This window comes from Lissotriton helveticus, chromosome 12 (assembly GCF_964261635.1).
Source record: "Lissotriton helveticus chromosome 12, aLisHel1.1, whole genome shotgun sequence".
Taxonomy (NCBI): Eukaryota; Metazoa; Chordata; class Amphibia; order Caudata; family Salamandridae; genus Lissotriton; species Lissotriton helveticus.
The window spans coordinates 570,178,322-570,197,677 of record NC_136073.1 but is presented as its reverse complement, the minus strand read 5'-3'; the positions used below and the strand labels follow the sequence as shown (position 1 = coordinate 570,197,677).

Genomic DNA, 19,356 nt, shown 5'->3' with positions numbered 1-19,356 from the left:
CAGCTTAATAACCCTATATGTGGAAAGGAACCAAAGCGCTACCTCCTCGGCTGCGTCTGTGGCCATTTTGAATGCAGACTCTTGAAAGCAAGCCCTGCAGGGCTATCTCTCACCCTATAGTAAACCAACATCAGCTGTTGCTCTTTAGCCGCTAAGAAGTGATCGTTTGTCTACGTTTCATGTTTTGTGGCCTCTTTGTAACTTACCCCTTGATTTTCTTTCTTTTCAGGTCCTCTTGGGTAGCGAGGACTCTACACTGAATGAAGACTTTGTCTGCAGATTCGAGGCTTCCTGGTAACCCCAAACCTTGCCATCAGGTGTGAGACCTCCTGAGCCCATTGCTCGTCGGTGGATTGCCCTGGTGCCTTCGAGCCTTCATCGGACGTGCATCATCCTTTGGAATAATACTTGGATCTCATCTAAGAGTATGCGGACTCCACTTAGCTGGGCTGCAGTCCTCCTGCATAGTAGAGTTGTGGCCCCTAGGATGGATGGGCAGCTGCTCTGGTGATACATATAGTGCCACTTCCACGTACATTCAGTGAGATCCTGCATTGTCTGGCCACATGTAGGAAGCTGCTGCTTAAGAAAGTTTACACCTCCGTTACGAAGGTCTCCCGTCCATTTCTGAAGCTCTGGCGTTAACTAAGAGAGACCGGGTCTGGGGGAACCCGGAGTCTTATATGAGTCTGATATCACCTCTCTGTTAATTCCCCACCATGAGCCAGGGCAACAGTGCCAGCCCCAGGATGTTGGACTCTCCGCAGCTGAAGGCCAACCTGCTTAACTTTGGGGGCTCCCAGGCTGAGCACATGCACATCCCGGACTCCCTGTCGCCCTCTCCTGTCAGCATTGCATCCTCACCGGGACCCCATATGCCACTTCTAAGTGGTACAGTCCTGGATGGTGACTGGGAGAGCCGCGAAGAGCTTCGGCTGCGTGAGCTGGAGGAAGCTCGTGCCAGGGCAGCCCAGATGGAAAAGACCATGCGCTGGTGGTCTGACTGCACAGCAAACTGGCGGGAAAAGTGGAGCAAGGTACGGTCCGAACGCAACAAGGCCCGTGACGAGGTACGTCAGCTGCGCCAGAAGTTGGAAACGTTGACCAAAGAGCTGACTGGCCTTAAGCGTGAGAAGCAGGAGACTGCCAATGAGAACGAGCAACTGAGGCAGGAGGTGGCTCGGCTGCGTGGTGGCGAGAAGGAGATGGATAATCGGGAGGCATCGGAGAAGGAGATGGCGGCTTCTCCAGAACCGGAGCCAGTGCGGGACATCTGCTCTGAGAAGCTGAGCAAGAACAAGGTGAGGTACTGTAATGAAGTCTAATGAAAGCGCACACAGGAGAGGAAAGCAGAAAGGTAGTGGCCTTTGGGCGTAGAGCCCGCCCAACATTTCCATAGGTCAGCTTTATTGCCGCTTATTGCTTACTATTTATTCATTGGCTTTCCTTCCTCTACTTCCCTCTCCTTGTGTTGTCCCTCCAATGAAACATAGCCTCCAGAACTTTAGTACCCTTCCTCTGCTCAATTCTAAGGAACTGTTTTGACTTAATAAGCACTCCATGAAAGTACATATGTTTCTAGCTTTTTCCTGTGTGCTTCTCCATCCCCGCTCCTCAAATATCCCCTATGCTCAGTGCTGTTCTCTCCCTCATACGCTTCCTCCATGATCTGTATTGCTCTCTCGCTCTTGTGCTGCTCTTCAACTTCATGGAAAGCATTTTCGTATTCTTCAAATCGTTCTTTTGATTTCCCAATTTAAGTGCTGTCCATCATCTTAGATCAATAAACAAAATTACCCGTCAATCTGTAGGCGCGCGCATGTGTGGACGTTTGTGCACATAATCCATAATGTATGCGTGCCTACAGAATGCTGCAAATGGCAAGGGTCCATGCTAATGCTGCACACCATCTGCACAAAGCTGTATAGTGAATAGGTCTTCAAGGCAAGACCAATTGGGTTAGTCAATCCTCGTTCTGTAAGATGGTGTGAAAATTGTAGGTGTCCATATGGCTTTATTAAAGCTGTGTAAGAACAAATAACATGATATAGGAACACTACCTTAGCTATTCCCCTAAGGTATAGAAAATTGCAAATATTGTGGACATTGTTTACAATAATGCCCTAAGACAGCCTTAATTTATTTTTAAATTTTTATTAACGGTACTCTTTGCAGAAAAAAACTATGATTAAAAGTTTTTAAAACTGTTTTGCATTTAGTAGGGTGAATTTATTATCCGAAATACCCAGGGCTGGATTGAACTGACAACAGATAACCATTAAAGCTTTGTCCCCTTCTTTGAGCTGTCAGAGGGAATTTGTTAATAATCATTATCCCAGAGGCCAATCAGCGATGCCCAAAGGGGCCAAGGTCCTTCAGATCCTTGAGCTTAAATGCAGGTGTCGAGATTGTGCGCAAAAAAACTTGTTTTTTGACACTCCCATCCGCAGGGACTCTGCACAGAGCATTGTTCATCAATCTTTTTGAGTTCGACACAAAAGAGTTGGGTTTAGGTGGGTCGATTGTGGGAAACTACTCACTAGCACGTATCTCTCTGTGTTCGGGTGCAGAGAAAGCTGTGTTGCATTGTACCCGTGAGCCTGTCCTACGGGCATCGGGATTGTGGAAAGGTCTTGGAAATTGTCCAGGTCTTAACAAAAAAAATGCTGACAAACGTATGGGAATCCACACTTGCTTTCCTCTTTGTTTTCATAAGCTATTGCCAGAGTCTGTTGCAGGGCTGAGCACAAAAGTGATTGAAGGAAATTATTGAATTGCCCAAAATCTCAGGAAATCACTCTCTAAATATTCCATTGTATTGGGTTTTAACTCCTTTGTGCTTTTACAGATCGTGACCAGCCATGTGCGAAATTAAGTTGATAATTTTCTTAGCGTATGATGGCATCCTACGGTGCTCTCCTGGGTACAAATATTCCAGTCCAGATATTCTTATCCTTGCCACATCCTATTTCATTGCCTTCAATAATGTTAGGCCAGATAGTTGGACCAAGTCTTTCTCTCCCAGGTGAATCACTAGGAGGTCCAGACAGGCTCTTCAAAGAAGCAGCTCAGGTAACATTGGCAATAATTGACCCCATCTGTTCCCCTCCAGTAAACCTCACACCTGCTGCTAGGCAGTCATAAAGAGCATCCACATGGATGGCTGTCAACAAGTGTTTCAGTCCACTGGACCAAAGAGTGTCCCATAATGCAAATCACCGTTTTTCCTGAAGCTGGGATTTGAGCACAACCTATGAAAGAACATAACAATATTAATATGAAACAAAGTTCACTTCTCTAATGCACCCCACCTGCATCTCACATAACGCTCACAATATCTAGAGCGCCACCTCCTAATGTCATCATTCTGAAGTCCCCATCTTGCTGATTCCATAGCATCTCCAGTACTAAATGAATGTGTGACAAAACTCTTGGCATCAAACCCAGATGAGTTAGAGGCTGTAGTATTACTTCCAAAAGATTAGTAGCTGTAACCCTATTGCTAGCACGCAGCAAAATATTTCTTCCTCACCATAAGACCTCAAACCTAAATAACCTTGCAATAAAGCCATAGGAAATCCTCCAGCCACCACATTTTGCCTAAAAAACCTACCTCTCCAGTCCCCTTTGATCTGTTTTTCGATCTGCAAAGCCATGTATTTAATACAGTGTACCCCAAAACCACCTCATACCGCTTTACATCTGGCCTGTTCTCGAACCCAAACAAATCAGACACTGAAAAGCCCCAAAGAACACCCAAACCATGCAAATAACGAAAACATTAGTTTCATAACTATCACAAGAAAAAGAAAACCAAGACTTCAAGTAACTTTATTAACAAAGAAAACAATATTGGGTCCTTAAAATTCTCCTTTTCTCTGCAAACCTTGGTCCAACCCACCAGTACTCTCCTCACTAATTCCCCGTCTGCCGGACCATATTCCCAAAATAACTGGCCATAAAATGACAAACCTGCTAACTTCCCATAAATGGTGACTGCTGCCAATCCCCTGTCAATCAATTCTGGAACAAAACGCGTCACATCCTGAACCAAACCTTTCTTCCCACTGCCTCTCTGCCTCACACTGTTTTCTCTGAGATATAGGATCGTCTAGTAATACTGGATACAGAATGCTCATCCAAACTCAGAATAATCATTCCCCATTGACCAAATTGCTGGCGGAAAATCGGTCTTCCTCTCCTCTGCCCCTGGGGCCAACTGTCGGAACCTCTGCCACTGCAAACAAGATAAAGCGTCCGCTATGTCATGGCTCGTCCAAGGGAAAGGTATTATCTTAAAAACAATATGGCAGTGTAAACCACTCCACATACACTTCCTCAAAAGCTTCAGCACTCTTAAATCTCTTGCCTTCTGTGTGTTCACTGACTGTACCACTGCCCTATTATCCACTTTAAACAAGACTTACCTGTTCACCAGTTCCTTTCGGTAAACTTCCAGCAACTCCAGGTAAGGAAATAATTCAAGAAAAGCAATACTCTTGCCCTGATTCAACCAGTGCTCCGGTCACTGCTCTGTGCACCATCTTCGATCCCAGAAAAGGCCAAAACCAGCAGTTCCCGCTGCATTTGAGACAATCTGAACATGTCCATCCATTTCATCCTCCCCATAAAAATGCTCACACCCTAGAGGTGTTCAAGGAAATGCTGCCATACTCTTAAATCTTGCCTCTAAGACCAACATAGCCCCCACTCTGTGATGTGGTAGCACAGCTCCTGAAATGGCCAATCCTATCCTCCAGCAGAAAGTCCTACCAGCCCATACCACTCCGCTAGGAAAATTAAGATTTCTCAAAGGTGTGCAACTCCAATTTCCATGTCTCACTCGCTTGCTCAAGTAAAATTTGCCTGCTCAAGTAAAGAAGTGATCTCTCACTTTTCAACTGATATTCAAGCCACCATCTTAAGGTATCTAGTTCAATGCCCAAGAAAATCAAAACTGTGCTAGGGCTCACTGATTTTTTTCTTGGCAAGTGGCATCCCGAAGTCCTCCACTACCAGTTTCTGCTCAATACCCTAGCACATTCATATGAACCTCCCTTGTCAACAAAAAAACCTCATATAGATAACGAGAAACCAACTTATATCCTGCCTTCTTCATTACCACCCATTAGAATAAAGGACCAAAGCACTCCAAAAGAGAGCAAGACATCATGCAACCTACTGGTGGCCTTCTGTCCACATATATAGCCCCTCCAAATTGCAGCCCTAGCAACTGGAAATCAACTGGATGAACTTGCATTATGCGGAAATCTGATTTAATGTTGCATGTTGCCAATTCTGCTCCAGTACCACAGTTTCTCACCAGCCAAATTGCATTATCCACTGTCATTGTTCACTGATGTCCCTTCAGTCCAAGATAGATGATGAATAAAACAATAATCCCAGGGTTTTTCTTAGGAACCACACTCAAAGGTTATGCTTTCAGATCAGGTAATAGCCAAATAAAAGTGGCCCTGCAGTCCTTCCTTAAAGGACTTATTTTCTACATTTTTCTCTCACCACCAACAGGAGCTCTTCACCCGATTTCACATTTTCCTCTCAATGTTGTTATCTAGGACCCTGATAACCTAGTCTAAAACCAAACATAAAGCCCATTTGTAGTTTTTAGCGGTATCTTTATCTGGATAACCCGACAGCCACCATAACATTCTTTCCAATCTAACTGGGGTCGGTGCCCTTGTGTAGAAGTTGACTCTTCTACCCCCTGCCCCTAAAAGACAACCTCTGTTTGTTCAGTGGCTTCTGCCCAAAATCTTGTAAGTGGATGCCTGTCCCCGCAGCCTGAACACTCATGCCTGTAATGGCATAATTGATGGTAACAAGCTCTCCTGTTAAATCCCTAACAAGCACTCCCTGGTATCATAGGTTGTCGTCTTTCAACATTTCCCGCCTGGGTGGAGTGGCCTAGAAAGGGCTGGTAATGGAGTGGCAAACCATTTGCTGTGTCTGCGCTATCCACTGTAGCCATAACTTTGAATCCACTTCACCCAAGAATTCACTGGGATAATGCTCACGTGGGCCATGAACTCCTCATCATAGGACACAAAGCAACCCCCCCATCCCCAATCCGTCTGCACCTTTCTTATGATACTAATTTATTTAAAAAGAGCTGCCGCTCTGTCGTGATAGCATTCACAATGCACGCTGGCGCAAATGAAAAACTTTGAATATCCAATTGCCCTGCCAATTCCTAATCTTCCACCTTGAAACCTTCTTTTGCCTGAATCTCTCTATGAAGTAGTTTAAAAACATCAACAAATTACCCCTCCCAAATCTTTTTTTCTTAGTCAATAAATGGGCCCTCAAATGCATTGTTAAATTCATGTACGGCTGCTTAGTATCCTTGGTTATCTTAGTCACCACTTCCTCCACCTTTTTGTCCGAATTCTTTTCCCCATCATCTTTATCTTCCAACTGTCCTTCTATAGGCGTGCTAACGTTACCAGACTTCACCATCCCCAAACTTGTCTCCTCGCTCTTAGCCTCCTGTGAACCCTTTTTCAATGTAATCATTACTCTCCGCAGAATTTCCAATAATACTATCGTCAACCTCTGCTAATTTCACACCATATTTTTTCCCATGGGGCCCCCACATCCCATACTTACCACCACTTCCCCATACGTTGTTGTAACTGTCCTGTCTATCCGCCTTCCTTTCCCCACATTCTTCCTTCAGAAAAACTTCTCTTTGCAGCCCCGATCACTGGCTGAGGTGCCTTGTCCGCACTTGACTTCTGAAGCACAGCAATCTTCTGACCCCCTGACAGAAATCACAATCCACAGCCCACTGTATGCCTCCCAGCCACACCAACGGACCCCTTAAATTCAACAGTCTCAATTTCTTCTAGATCCTCACAATCACCCTCATAATCCAGCAATAGCATCCAACTCCCCACTCTCACCCGGATGCTCACCATCACCCACAGCCCCATCATACCTTCTCTATTCTGTAGTGTTCCTCTGAGAAGTTCTGAACCGGAAGATTGTGCTCCCTCACCAGAGTGGCCGTGAGTGACCCCCTCTCTTCTGGCTGGTGTGTATGAGCCCCAGATAACTCAGCCAGTGACTGCAGCATATTGCCAGCCTGATTTATTAGCATTGTGGGGGAAGACCCCTTCAGACCGCTCCTTCCTGGGAGGTGTAGTGACCGGGTGTACCACAGGACAGTTTTTGATTGTAGAATAATGCATTCATGTCTCATCTTAAACAACTCCAGGTACTGGTTTACAAATACATTCCTTCTCAAAACTTAGAACACCAGTCTGACCGTGTTCTACAAGACACATAAACCTTGTAACAGATTACCACAACATCTTCGCATTGAATAACATACAATTGACAATAGGAAAAAGTATGCAATTTACTAACCATGCCATTAAAGAGGACATAAAATAACACTAACCAAAATTCCCTTAAAAGGAAACTTAAGATCTACACTTGGTCATGCATAGAAACATTTATTTTATTTATTTATTTTGAGAGTTTTATATAGCGCGAACAAGATCTTTGCAGATAACAGAGCGCTTTACAAAGGCAGGTGGAGGGCAGGGGAACAAGGGGGCATAGTGGGGAGGTAGCTCAACATGATCATGTACATAGCACCAATACAGTATATAACATAGTACCAATATAACGTATAGTACAGGTATGAGGTAGCAGGCATAGTTGGAGCGTAAGTCATCACCAGGTTCATGTACATAGCACCAGTATAGTATATAACATAGTACCCATATCACGTATAGTACAGGTATGAGGTAGCGGGCATAGTTGGAGCGTAAGTCATCAACAGGTTCATGTACATAGCACCAATATAGTATATAACATAGTACTCATATAACGTATAGCACCAATATAGTATATAACATAGTACTCATGTAACGTATAGTACAGGTACGAGGTAGCAGGCAAAATTGGAGCGTCGGCCATCCACTCGCTGTAAATAAACACGTGCATAGGAATATATAGACAGTATCATAGCGCCAGACTGGTAATACTGTTCTTAATGTAAAACACGCGAAATTGTTCAAGTGTATTTAGCCATAAGGATACTTTTAACTTCTTTCTTAAAGAGAAGGGAGGAAGAGATAAGTCTTGTTTCAGGAGGAAGTGCGTTCCAGATCCTGGGCGCCATACCAGAGAAGGAGCGTTTGTAGGTTTTTTCCTTCCGGAATCTTCGCGGTTTCAGCAGAAGATTGTTCGTGCTCCTGGTGGTTCTGGACCCACCTGAGATTGTCAACTTATGAGTGAGGTAGCTGGGTGATTTCAAGTGTATAGCCTTGTGCGTCATGCAGGCAATTTTCAGCTGAATTCTGGCTTCCAGAGGCAGCCAGTTCAAGGCTTTGAAGTCAGGAGAGATATGCGAATGCTTTTTTGATCCAGTGATGAGTCTTGCTGCCGCATTTAGTGACGCTCTTAGGGGTGCATTCTATCATCAAACTATACACAGAATTTTCCTCACACCTTAAAGGTTTTCTGATGATTCTACTTGGACGAGACATATTATCTGCACCCAGAACCTCATTTCCAAATGGACCATCCTCCTCTCTTGCATCCACAACCTCTCTGTTTTTGAATTTCACTACCCTTGAGCAATTCCACCATTGATCACCCTTCACTTTAACCGAATGACCACTACCATTTGGCGAAAACAACTCTAAGGCACTGTGTGTTTGAGGAATTAATTGTACATTAGGCTTAGCATGCAACCCGAACCACTTCATCTCATCCCACCAACCAAATCAGTGATGTAAGACTTTAAGTGAAGGCGCAACGAAACTAAAATACATAGAAAGAGCACCTCTCACTTTCCACAATTTAATTTCTTAATCACACAGCGGGAAGAATAAATACATGTAAATCCACAACATTTAAATACACAATTGTTAGTCAATAACAGCATTGATATTGCCCTTCAATCTTTCTCAGCCATTTAAAAAATAGATTTTTTTTATCTTTGTGGTGCTTTTATCTGAAAATGTGTAGACCCTTTGCTCGCAAGCATTTGTTTTCCTGACCTTGTTAGCGAAAACACTGGCTATTTTCCAAATACCACAAAATCTCTTGGTCCTCTCCCAGTTCAGACTTTGGAAAGGGGCTTGGAATTTAAGTGTATTCTCCTGGAGTCGGCCCACTGACATCTGCCTTCAGTTTTGCTAAGGATAACCCAGCTTCCTGCTGATGCCGTTATCTGCCCTTTATTGAATCTACTGGAGCCCCTAGTGGTGTCCTGTCAATGTTTTAAGTAAAGGACGTCACACGGTGTATGCCCTGTGACAAAAAGCTTGCATGAACATTTCTTCTTTCATATAGGAGTGGCTAATGGATAATGTCAGGGAATGCCTTGGGCTTCTTCTCTTTAAATCCACCCCTCCACCGACTTACCATAGACACTGTTGAGTTAAGACATGTTCGTCTTCTGTCTCTGAAGACTGATAGACACCTGTACACCGGGAGGCAGACTTTCATTTTGGGTCAGACACCCAGCTGGGTAGACTCTTCAACCCTGGCTATTGGCCCCAGGCTCTGCTTCTCCGAGGTGAACCCCATTAACCTGAATTCATGTGGTTGACCCCTTAGAGGAAGCCTCTTGGGGGGGGGGGGGGCTGCAGCTCCACCACTTCTGCATGAACCTAACAAACTCAAAATAGACTTGGTGACTTTGGAAGCTATGTCTCCCCATTGGTTGGTTCTATCCTATACTTAGTTTATCCCAGAGACTCTGTACTTAGTGGAAGGAAACAGGGACTTCCAGCGTGCTCTACTTGTCCTGGTTGCTATACGCTTCAGTGGTTGTTTGGAAGCTGCGTCTGAAAGGGGGCTTGTGCTTAGCTAGCAGTGTTATACTACCTGTTGCTCCTCCACAGCTTCTGGGTAGACCCCATCCAGCCTTTCCCTTCTGGGTTGGTTTGGTAGCGGAGTTCTCAAATAGGTTGCCACCCCCACTTCTGGATGATCCCCTATGCATATATCCTGTTCGGTGGGAATCTGTGGCTTCGGTAAGTTGCTCTTTTGTTTCTGGGTGCGCTCATAAAGGACTGGAGCACCCAAAGCTCACATTCAAACTCTACCCAAGGAACCAAGCACAGACCACGGGATACCCTTACCCAATGGCCCAAAGGTGGTAGCGTTCATATGCATATTAAGAAGAATCTTGGCCTAAATCTGCTTTGAGGCACTATCACAGAAAGTTACTGTTGCACCAACTGGACTCCAGCGACCCTGCTATCGTCTTAATTGGGTTGCGTACATACATACTCATTTGTTAATATGTTGCAGGACTTCAGAGGTCTCTTATGATGACAGACACTTTATAAAACACTAAAAATAAAGACTTCAAAACAGTTCAGTCTTTCGTACATTGCTTTGCACTCGATTGAGGCACACTTCTGAACTTCTAAGTATGACACCAAAATTCTTCCCACATATACTACTCTGTATACCCACATTCTACCAGCCATACACAACAACATGAGTAGGTTTTACGCAATCAACCATAAGCACTTTTGGGGCTCATTCTGACAAAAGGATGTTACCTGGTGACAGGATCCACTTTCTACTTCCAATTATAGGTCATAATATTTGGCATGTCTGCTTTTAATTGCTTCTCTTAAATGTTAATTCTGCCTGTTGTGAGTTATTTGAAATCTCGTTGCCTATGCAGCCTTCCTAGAGCCCTTTTTAGCCTGACCTTTGATGTGTTGCCATCCTCAATAAAAAAAATCATGAATAAAAATACATACAAGTGTATATATACCAAGAAAGGCTTTGGGTCAGCTCTCTTCGTCCATTATTTGCCCAGGTATCAGTCACACTTTTCTTCCACCCACCTCAGCATGCAGCACTGGGCACCGGCTCAGTCCACTGAAGTCATTAGCTCTCTTGATTTGTGAGACGCTTTATTTGGCCTAATTGCATGTGCAGTATAAAAAGAACTGCACATGTGGGACAGGGCTGCTGGACCAGTACCTTACTTTTGCAATGCTTTTTTTTCCAATCCATTTTTCCTCATTTTATTTTTTTGTAATCATTGTGTGTTTACCATGTCACACTGCCTTCAAGTTACACTAATTCTATACCAATAGTACCTTTCCTTTGCACCAATAAAAAAAATCACATTGTGTGATGTACATTAAAACGTAAGAGGCTTTGCGTACCAGCTTTAAGTACACTTTCCTGCTAGGAAGCTCTCGTACTGTTCTTTTAAAATTACTTTCAATGTTCATTTTTAAAAAAAATGTATTTTGATTGCATAATTAGAAAACATACAGCCATTTGTTTCAACCGTCCCGTCATCAATGAACGACCTGCAGATATCGTGTTGTAAGCCGCACGCAGCCATTTAGCCCACATCCCGGAGGCCGGGCGGCGATAGCTAGAAAGTGCAGCACATGAAAAAGCACCAGGGAAGCAACGACACCTGCTCGACAGAATGATCTAGTATCTGCTTTTCTTTATATCCCCATCCCCAGATCCCAACAAATAACCGGTCCTATAGTACAGATAGCAATTACTGGCGGGTACTGCCAGTATAACCTGGCGGCCTCTCTCAAACCCACTAGCCCCCATGAGCAATCGTCATACCATCTCCTTAGTAGGGAAATACCAGACGTACTACCAAGATCCATACACGCTGCCCTCACTGGTCAGTCCCCTATTATACCAACAATAGGACCCCCAACTACCCCACTCATACCCTCCCCCCTAACTGCTACTGGTGTGGGCCTGTGGCATTTAGCACAACTGCTAATCGGAAGAAACCTGTAGGATCTACACTCTTCCAGCTATGTACCCCATGGAACCATATTCAGAGCCCTTCCTCTTTAGCCCTTGTCATGTGCTTGCTTATTGCTCAGTGTGCGCACTACTTCTTCCCATGCACGTGCCATCTCCAGGCTCCTCTCATTAGCTGTACGGACTGCCTGTCTAAGTCTAACAGTACCTTCACTACGGGCCCATTTACAGAGTTCGTTCGCCCATCTACTACTGGAGGGACCCTCCTTCGATTTCCAATGCCAGGTTATCTCCCTTTGGGCTAAGATGAGACCTAGATCAATGAATTTACTAGTGATTTTAGTTTTTTTCGTGTGAGGAAACCAGAGCAACAACAAGTCGCCATGTCAAATTCCACCTGCCTATCAGTAACTTTGTTAAGGAGCGCACCCACTTCAGACCAATAGAGCCCTAGTTTCGGACAGTCCCACAGCATATGTTCTAGTTCCACAGCAGGACTCCAACATCGAGGGCACTCCGCGTCCTGTACCTGAAAATGTTTCCGAATCTTCCCCGGTGTAAGGTAAGCTCTGTGTACTATAAAAAAAGTGCACCTGCTGAAATCGAGCATTTCTACACCCCTTCCAAGTTCTCCGCAGTATGTGCCCCCACGTTGTGTCCGGAATGGGCTTACCCACACTAATCTCCCCTTTTTGCTTGAGAACTGTCAGAGGCTCCAACCCTTCATTTAGCATTCGAGAATGTAGGCAGGTGACCGCTTTAAAAGTACCCGCCGCCATTACCACATATTGGCAAGCCATCGTGGTTCTCGGTTCTGACTGCCCAGCCTTCCAGTGCTTCCGCATCGCCGTAGTTACCGCCATGTGTAAGAGAAAACTCACGTCAGGGAGGCCAAATCGATCCTGCACCGCCCAAAATGGTAGCAACTCACCATCATCGTAGAGGTCGCCTACCACATGAAGTCCCAGCTTTTCCCACTCCATGAGTGGGGACCAGTCCCCTCCATGTGGCAATGCTGTTAACATGCCCAGAGGGATTTCAGGCGCATACGGGTGCGCTACTCCTGCCTTCTTCTGGCTTTTATTCCAGCACAGCCTCAGGGTCCTCTCCTCTAGTGTTAGGTCCCGTACCACAAGCTGTTGCTGCATGATGATATACGAGATGACATGCCTCTGTATACCCATCCCACGAGTCCGGTCTGGGCCCCTAAACTCCTGTGCGACATTCTGTGTAAGAATCTGCAGCTGCGCCGCTAGATAATAAAGTTCGAAGTTAGGAACTGCCAGTCCCCCTTCCGGTTTCGGTCTCAACAACGTATCCAGCGCCACACGTCGCCTCCCGTGTCCCCATAAAAAGTCAATGGTGAGCGTCCGCAACTCTTGAAAGAACCTTGGAGGTACCCAAATTGGCAGCGTACGGAAATAGTAAAGCAAGCGAGGTAACGCCACCATTTTAAGCAGCGCCACTCTCCCCATCACCGAAAGGGGAAGAGTTGCCCAAAACGCCATACAGCCTCTTAGGGCTCTTATACAGCGTCCTATGTTCCCCTCCAGCATGTCATCAGCCCCATGATAGATCCTAACTCCCAGGTAGGTGAAACACGATCGTTCCCAAATCAGACCAGCAGCCAGTTGTGGCTGGGGCATATCCGCCCTCAGAGGGAAGATGCATGTTTTATTCCAATTAACTCGTAGGCCTGACAGCGTCCCCAATTCTGAGAGCATACCCACCGCCCCTCGTAGTGCTACTGTCGCGTCCTCCAGGAACAACAGCAGATCATCTGCATACAATGAAATGTAGTGCGGAATACCCCCACACACCAGGCCTCTATACGCTATTCCTGTCCTAGCTTGGGTCGCCAATGGCTCAATCGCCAGCGCGAACAGCAGGGGTGAAAGTGAACACCCCTGCCTCGTTCCTCTCTGCACAGGATACTCTGAGGAGATCACTGAACCCAACCGCACCCTGGCGGTTGCTAAGGAGTATAAGACCCTCGTCCAACGTCTAAATTGCACGCCTAAGCCGAATTTCTCCAGCACCCTATCTAAATACTCCCATTCCAGGCTGTTAAACGCTTTTTCTATATTGACGGACAACACTGCAGGCATCATATCCATATCCAGACCACTCCCCAGTACTCGTATGAGGCGGCGGATATTGATCGAGGTATTTCTAGTTGGGATAAACCCTGCCTGATCTTCGTGGACTAAAGTAGTCATGTGAGGCAGCAATCTCGTGGCCAGTATGCGGCTCAATATTTTATAGTCCACCGTCAACATAGACAGCGGCCTATAAGAGGTTACATCACTACCCTCCCTCCCAGGTTTCAATAAGGGGACGACCAGCGCCTCTCTCATGGACGCTGGCAGGTGGCCCCGCTCCAGTGCCTCGTTATAAACCTCCAGCAAGTGGGGCGCCAGAATGTCAATGTATTTGCCATAAAATTCTATGGGGAGCCCATCGACCCCTGGAGTCTTGTTCCGGGCCATCTGCTTTATCGCTCCCCTGATCTCCGCTAAAGTTATGGCCTGTCCCAAAGTCTCAGCATCCTCCTCATCTAACTGTGGTAGCTGAATCCCCGCCAGGTAGCCCTCTATGTCTAGCGACTCCGACTCCAGGTGACTCTGATAGAGTGTCGTGTAGTAATTCCGGAAGCGCGTGTGGATCGCGGTCTGGGAATATACCATTTCTCCTGTCTCTGTCTGTATACTCAAAACCCGGCACCCCCCTGAAACAGGGTTCGCCAGCCTCGCTAAAAGCGTGCCCACCTTGTCCCCCTCAGCATGAACCTTCACCAGATATCGTCTATAATCGTAGCTTCGCAATCTCTCTGTCTCTGCCGCCACTAGTTCTTTAGCTGCTAAGAGCCGCTCCTGTAGTTCCCTTTGCTCTGGCCTCTGCTGCTCGATCTCCCGCAGTGCCTCCTCAGCCTTTTTAACATCAGCTAGTACCACTGTCCTTTCACCTGAGTGTTTACTAATGCACAACCCTCTCACCACTACCTTAAAAGCATCCTATTCTATGCCTCTAGTGGACGCCGATTCTCTGTTTACAGTGAAATAGCGGTCAATGCCATCACGGATTTCGGAGCTAAAGACCTGATCTTCCTGGGTATCTGGACGCAATCGCCAAGTTGGGACTGCAGCCCTCACCCGCTGCCATCGAAAGGACACCAGCTGAGGATTATGATCGGAGATGGTCCTAGCCAAATACTCAGTGTGTTGCCAGAGATGCTATTGAGTGGCTACATAAGACAGTGTCGATTCTAACATGTAGTTCATGGAGTGCAGAAAAGAAAGAATAATCCCTATCCTCAGGGTGGTGCCCCCTCCATATGTCAGTCAACCCCCACCTCACTTGCCAATCCGCCCGCTTCTTCGCTATCCTGCATACCTGGGAATCAGCCAATGGTGGGTGCGACATGTCCAATGATACATCAGTGATCAAATTAAAATCTCCCCCCAGTATCACCTGACCCGCCAAAAAATGCGCTAAAGTCCCCGAGATTGTGTCTAAAAAGCGGGGCTGATCCGTGTTCGGCGCGTAGATACTGCATAGCACCACATCCCTTCTACAATCTCCCCTCAACCGCCACATATCTGCCTTCCGGGTCAATCACACTGTTTGTGGCTTGGAACGAAATCCCCACCCTCACCCACACCAAGACTCCCCTGGCAAACGCAGAATAGGCAGTGCCAAACACTTGGCTCCGCCATCTCTTCTGCAACGCCGCACCCTCCTGTTTAAGATGGGTCTCCTGAAGCAACGCTATCTGGATTCCACGTCGAACCAAATATGCATGTACCTTGTGGTGCCTTGACATAGTATGTAATCCACGTACGTTCCATGTAATACATTTCAATTCAGGTAATGTCCCCATTACAATAGTCCCTCAGTCTCTCCTCCTCCAAACTTCGCAGCCCACACCAAAACCACTGAACCCCAAACTCCCAAGTCCCTGGAAAACACTCAAAACCCTCCCCCCCAGAACAGGACCCAATAACACATTATCAGTCCCCATCCAAACTACCCCAACAAGTCACACAATATTACCCTGCAGTAGTCACTACAGGCCGCCTTAAGGGCAATGGGAAGGTGGTCCAGCCCCGACAGGTGGCAGCCCCTGCTCCAGCCCTCAGTCCCTCAACCCCCTGCAATAATAAGGCACATCTATAATATTCACAAATGTCACCAGGTACTCCAGCATCGCCACTTGTAGTTCTCCAGCAATGCCCCCCCCTGAAGCCTGAAGCAATCTACAAATCATCGGCTGTTCTGGGCGTCACCTCCGGGCCCTTGGTGCTGTCGTCGTCCGAAAGTTCTGTGCCTGAATCTTTTCTGCCCTCCTCGGAATCCGTCCCCCTAGTGGAGTCCTCTCTCTGCGACCCTGTTATCGCCGCAGTTGCCGCCAGAGCCCCCTGTTTGTCAGCCGCCAACTGTGTGAGCTGTGAGGCCTGCCGTAGCCTGTTTTTCTTGCGGAGATGCTGTGACTGGCGCATCCTCGGCGGTTTAGGTTGTCCGCTGTCTCCCCTGCCCCTACGATCTGTGCCTTCCCTGTACAATTCGAGCCAGGACCAGGCTTCCTCGGGGGTCAGGAAAAATTGTGTCGAGCCATCGAGGATAACTCTCAGTTTGGCTGGAAACAGCAGTGAAAATTGGATCCCCTCATCCCTCAGCTCCTTTTTAGGTCTCGCCTGTCGATGCGCATGCGCATCGAGCAAGGCGAGAGTATTGCGAGTTATCCACTCTTTATCCACACTGCAAGGAATCGTGGCGATTCCTTGCAGTGCCCGTGACTTTTAAGGTCAATGCGCATGCGCATTAAGCTTATGCGCATGCGCATTGACCTTAAAAGTCACGGGCGCGTGCATGTCCGTCTTTGTTTACCCGCTCCGCCCCCTCCCGCCGTGTCGCCTTGCCTACTCTCTTCCACAGCCTCCCCCAGCTCCGCCCCCTCACTACTTGATTGCACGGCCGCTAGGCCGTGCCTCCCCTACTCTCCTCCCCCCTCCTCCCCTGCCTGCCTGCCGCTAGCTGAGTCCTAGCGTTGGCTGAACATCCCGTGATTTTGGACAAATCCCTTAATCTTGCTGTGACCTTGTTTCTACTTTCAGCGCGGAGGCTTATTTCTAAACATGTTCACACTCTCGACGTCTGAAACGGGTGAAACAGGACTATGAGATTGCAAGATTTCTGCGAAAATTGGTAGTCTTAAAGAGCTCTGCCGCCCACTTTAAAACACATTCAAGACCTCACTAAGTGAGAGGAGACCCCACTGTTCCTCTACCACGAGGCATCAGACCTTTAAGACCGCAGCGTTCTTTCTGTTCGAGTGAACGCAGACCCTGTACAATACCACTCGTACGAGTCACAACCCAGCCTACTATAATCGCGCATCTTTGTGTGACACGTTCCGTGAATTCCATTCCCCGAATCTGTTGCGAAATACTACAGCCCACACTTTACCCGTGTTGTGACTGACTAGTTTTAATTTATTGCGGTGCCCATTTCATTTACACTATTTTTGTTCTGAAGTGTCTGCCATTTATTGCAGTATTGTACCTCTACCTGCACTTTGTACGCTTCTGAAACCTGCACACATATCACTTTTCCTCCTATAATGTACCGATTGCTACTTCATGTATTTTTGCTGCTCACCATTGTCACTATTCATTCACGCAACTCAACGTTGCCTTCCTTCACCTATAATTTTCTCCTCACGCATCCTTAATGCTCCCATCGAGACGCGCCCCGCCAACCCACTGCAAAGTCCGCGCTACCAAAACCAACAAACAAACTATCACCCCCGCATCGCTCTCCGTACTCTGGCCTCAGCAACCCCCTTCTCCACCCCCACCAGTCCCCTCGGCTAACTTGGTAGAGATGCGGCCCCGCCCGGGCTCCCCCCTCCCAGGACTTCCTCCTCGCATCCCTGCCCCCTCGCGCTGCTTCAACCCCTCCCCTGGCCACGGCACTTTATTAGGGGCCTAACCCGACCATTTGACTGTCATTGTAAGTCTCTTGCTGGAGCTACAGTCCCAACAAAAAATAAGCCTTTCGGCAGTCCGATGTCCCAGCTGCGTCTAGCTTGCTTTCTGTGACCAGACACACGTTTTTTGGCTTTTATTGAGTTATCCCCTCTGCTCTTGAACATTGTAAATCGCACCCTCTCTTCTATGGGTGCTAAGTGCTATATCCTGTATTTTTCTTCTTCATATATGACTTTGTTTCTATCACTGTGCTGCTCTCTGCAAATTTATAAAGCGCTCTGATACCCGTCAAGTTTGCGCTATAAAAAACGATCAAATAAATAAATACTTGCATGAAGTCCGTGTTTTAAATCTAGCGACTGAGATGTATTTTCTATTTTGTTTAGTTCATTTCGTGACAAAAACGTTACGAGTCATTGCCTGTGCGACTTCTTTTAATCTTGCAGAAGCAAGGTTGCACCACGCCACATCTTGTTCCTCTTTTACCCACTCTGACACTGTCCCGGGACCGTCAAAACCAGTTTGCCCAGTTTGGAAAGCTTCACTTCAGTGCTTCTCTCCTCTACCTGCATATCAACACGGTGGTGTGAGGGGGTGTGGTGTCGGGAGAGGTAGGCTGGGGGGAGGAGAGGTGTGTTTGTGACAACTCCCAGGGCTGTGCACAAACGCCTTTCATTTGCTCGGTTACCAACAATCTCATAGCCAGCTACTTAAGTGTCCAGGGAAGGCAACACGCAGGGCCGAAAGCTGCCGTTATTATCCGTAACGACCTCAGAGGGGACCTCTCAACATTACTCACAGAAAACAACTCAGAAGGTGGAGTCATTATACTAAAAGGAAACCGCACAGGCTTTCTGTATACTGTGACTGTGGGAGAATTAGTTAATGTTCCTGCGTTTGAGTTAGAGCTTTTAGATTTGTTTATGGCTTTTTTTCTTTGTAATTCTTTAGCATTGCCTACAGGAAACAAAAATGCTAAAGATTTAAAAAAAAAAACCATAAACAATTCTAAAAGCACTAACTCTAATGCTGCGAGACCTATTGCATTTCCAATGCTTGTTAACAGTTAGGAACGTGGCCCTACGCCTTTATATCTCCTGGGTATAGTCCGGGAAAATCGTGACGGTGCCGTTCTCCACCTTGAAAGGCCCCGTTGAGCGTGCATTCTGAATCAGTAGATCCCTATCCTTGTAATGAAGGACTTTGGCCACTACAGGTCGGGGAGGGCGGCCCGGCGAAGGCGGCTTGCTGGGACCCTATGTGCCCTCTCGAGCATGAAGAAGGAGGAGAGACCCTCCGGGGCGACCTGAGTCCGGAACCAGTTCCAGATAGGCTATCATGTCCTTTCCCTCTACATTTTCCGGCAAACCTACCACCCGCACGTTGTTGCGTCGATTGCGACTTTCAGCATCCTCAGCCTTTTTCTCCAGCGTCCCTAGACGCCTCAGCGCATCCTCCAGCTTGCGTTCTACTGTCACCACCGCTGGTTTCAAGTCTTGAATGACCAATTCCGTTTCTTTAACCCTGTCAGCCAACTTTGAGTGGTCCGCCCTCAGGAGCCCCAGCCCTGTCGCTACTTGTGTTATGTCCTGATGAAGGGAGTCCTTCGTCGCCT

General features: G+C 46.9%; 1 protein-coding gene across 1 annotated transcript in view; it reads left to right on the top strand.

Annotated features, from left to right (window-relative positions):
- Nucleotides 1-232: 232 nt before the first annotated feature.
- Nucleotides 233-19,356, top strand: part of CCDC102A (coiled-coil domain containing 102A) — a 148,126-nt gene continuing 129,002 nt past the window's right edge. The window contains exon 1 of the mRNA XM_078671246.1: nt 233-1,301. Within this exon, the coding sequence (XP_078527372.1) occupies nt 720-1,301 (582 nt within the window). The 5' untranslated portion in view covers nt 233-719. The remainder of the gene's footprint in view (nt 1,302-19,356) is intronic.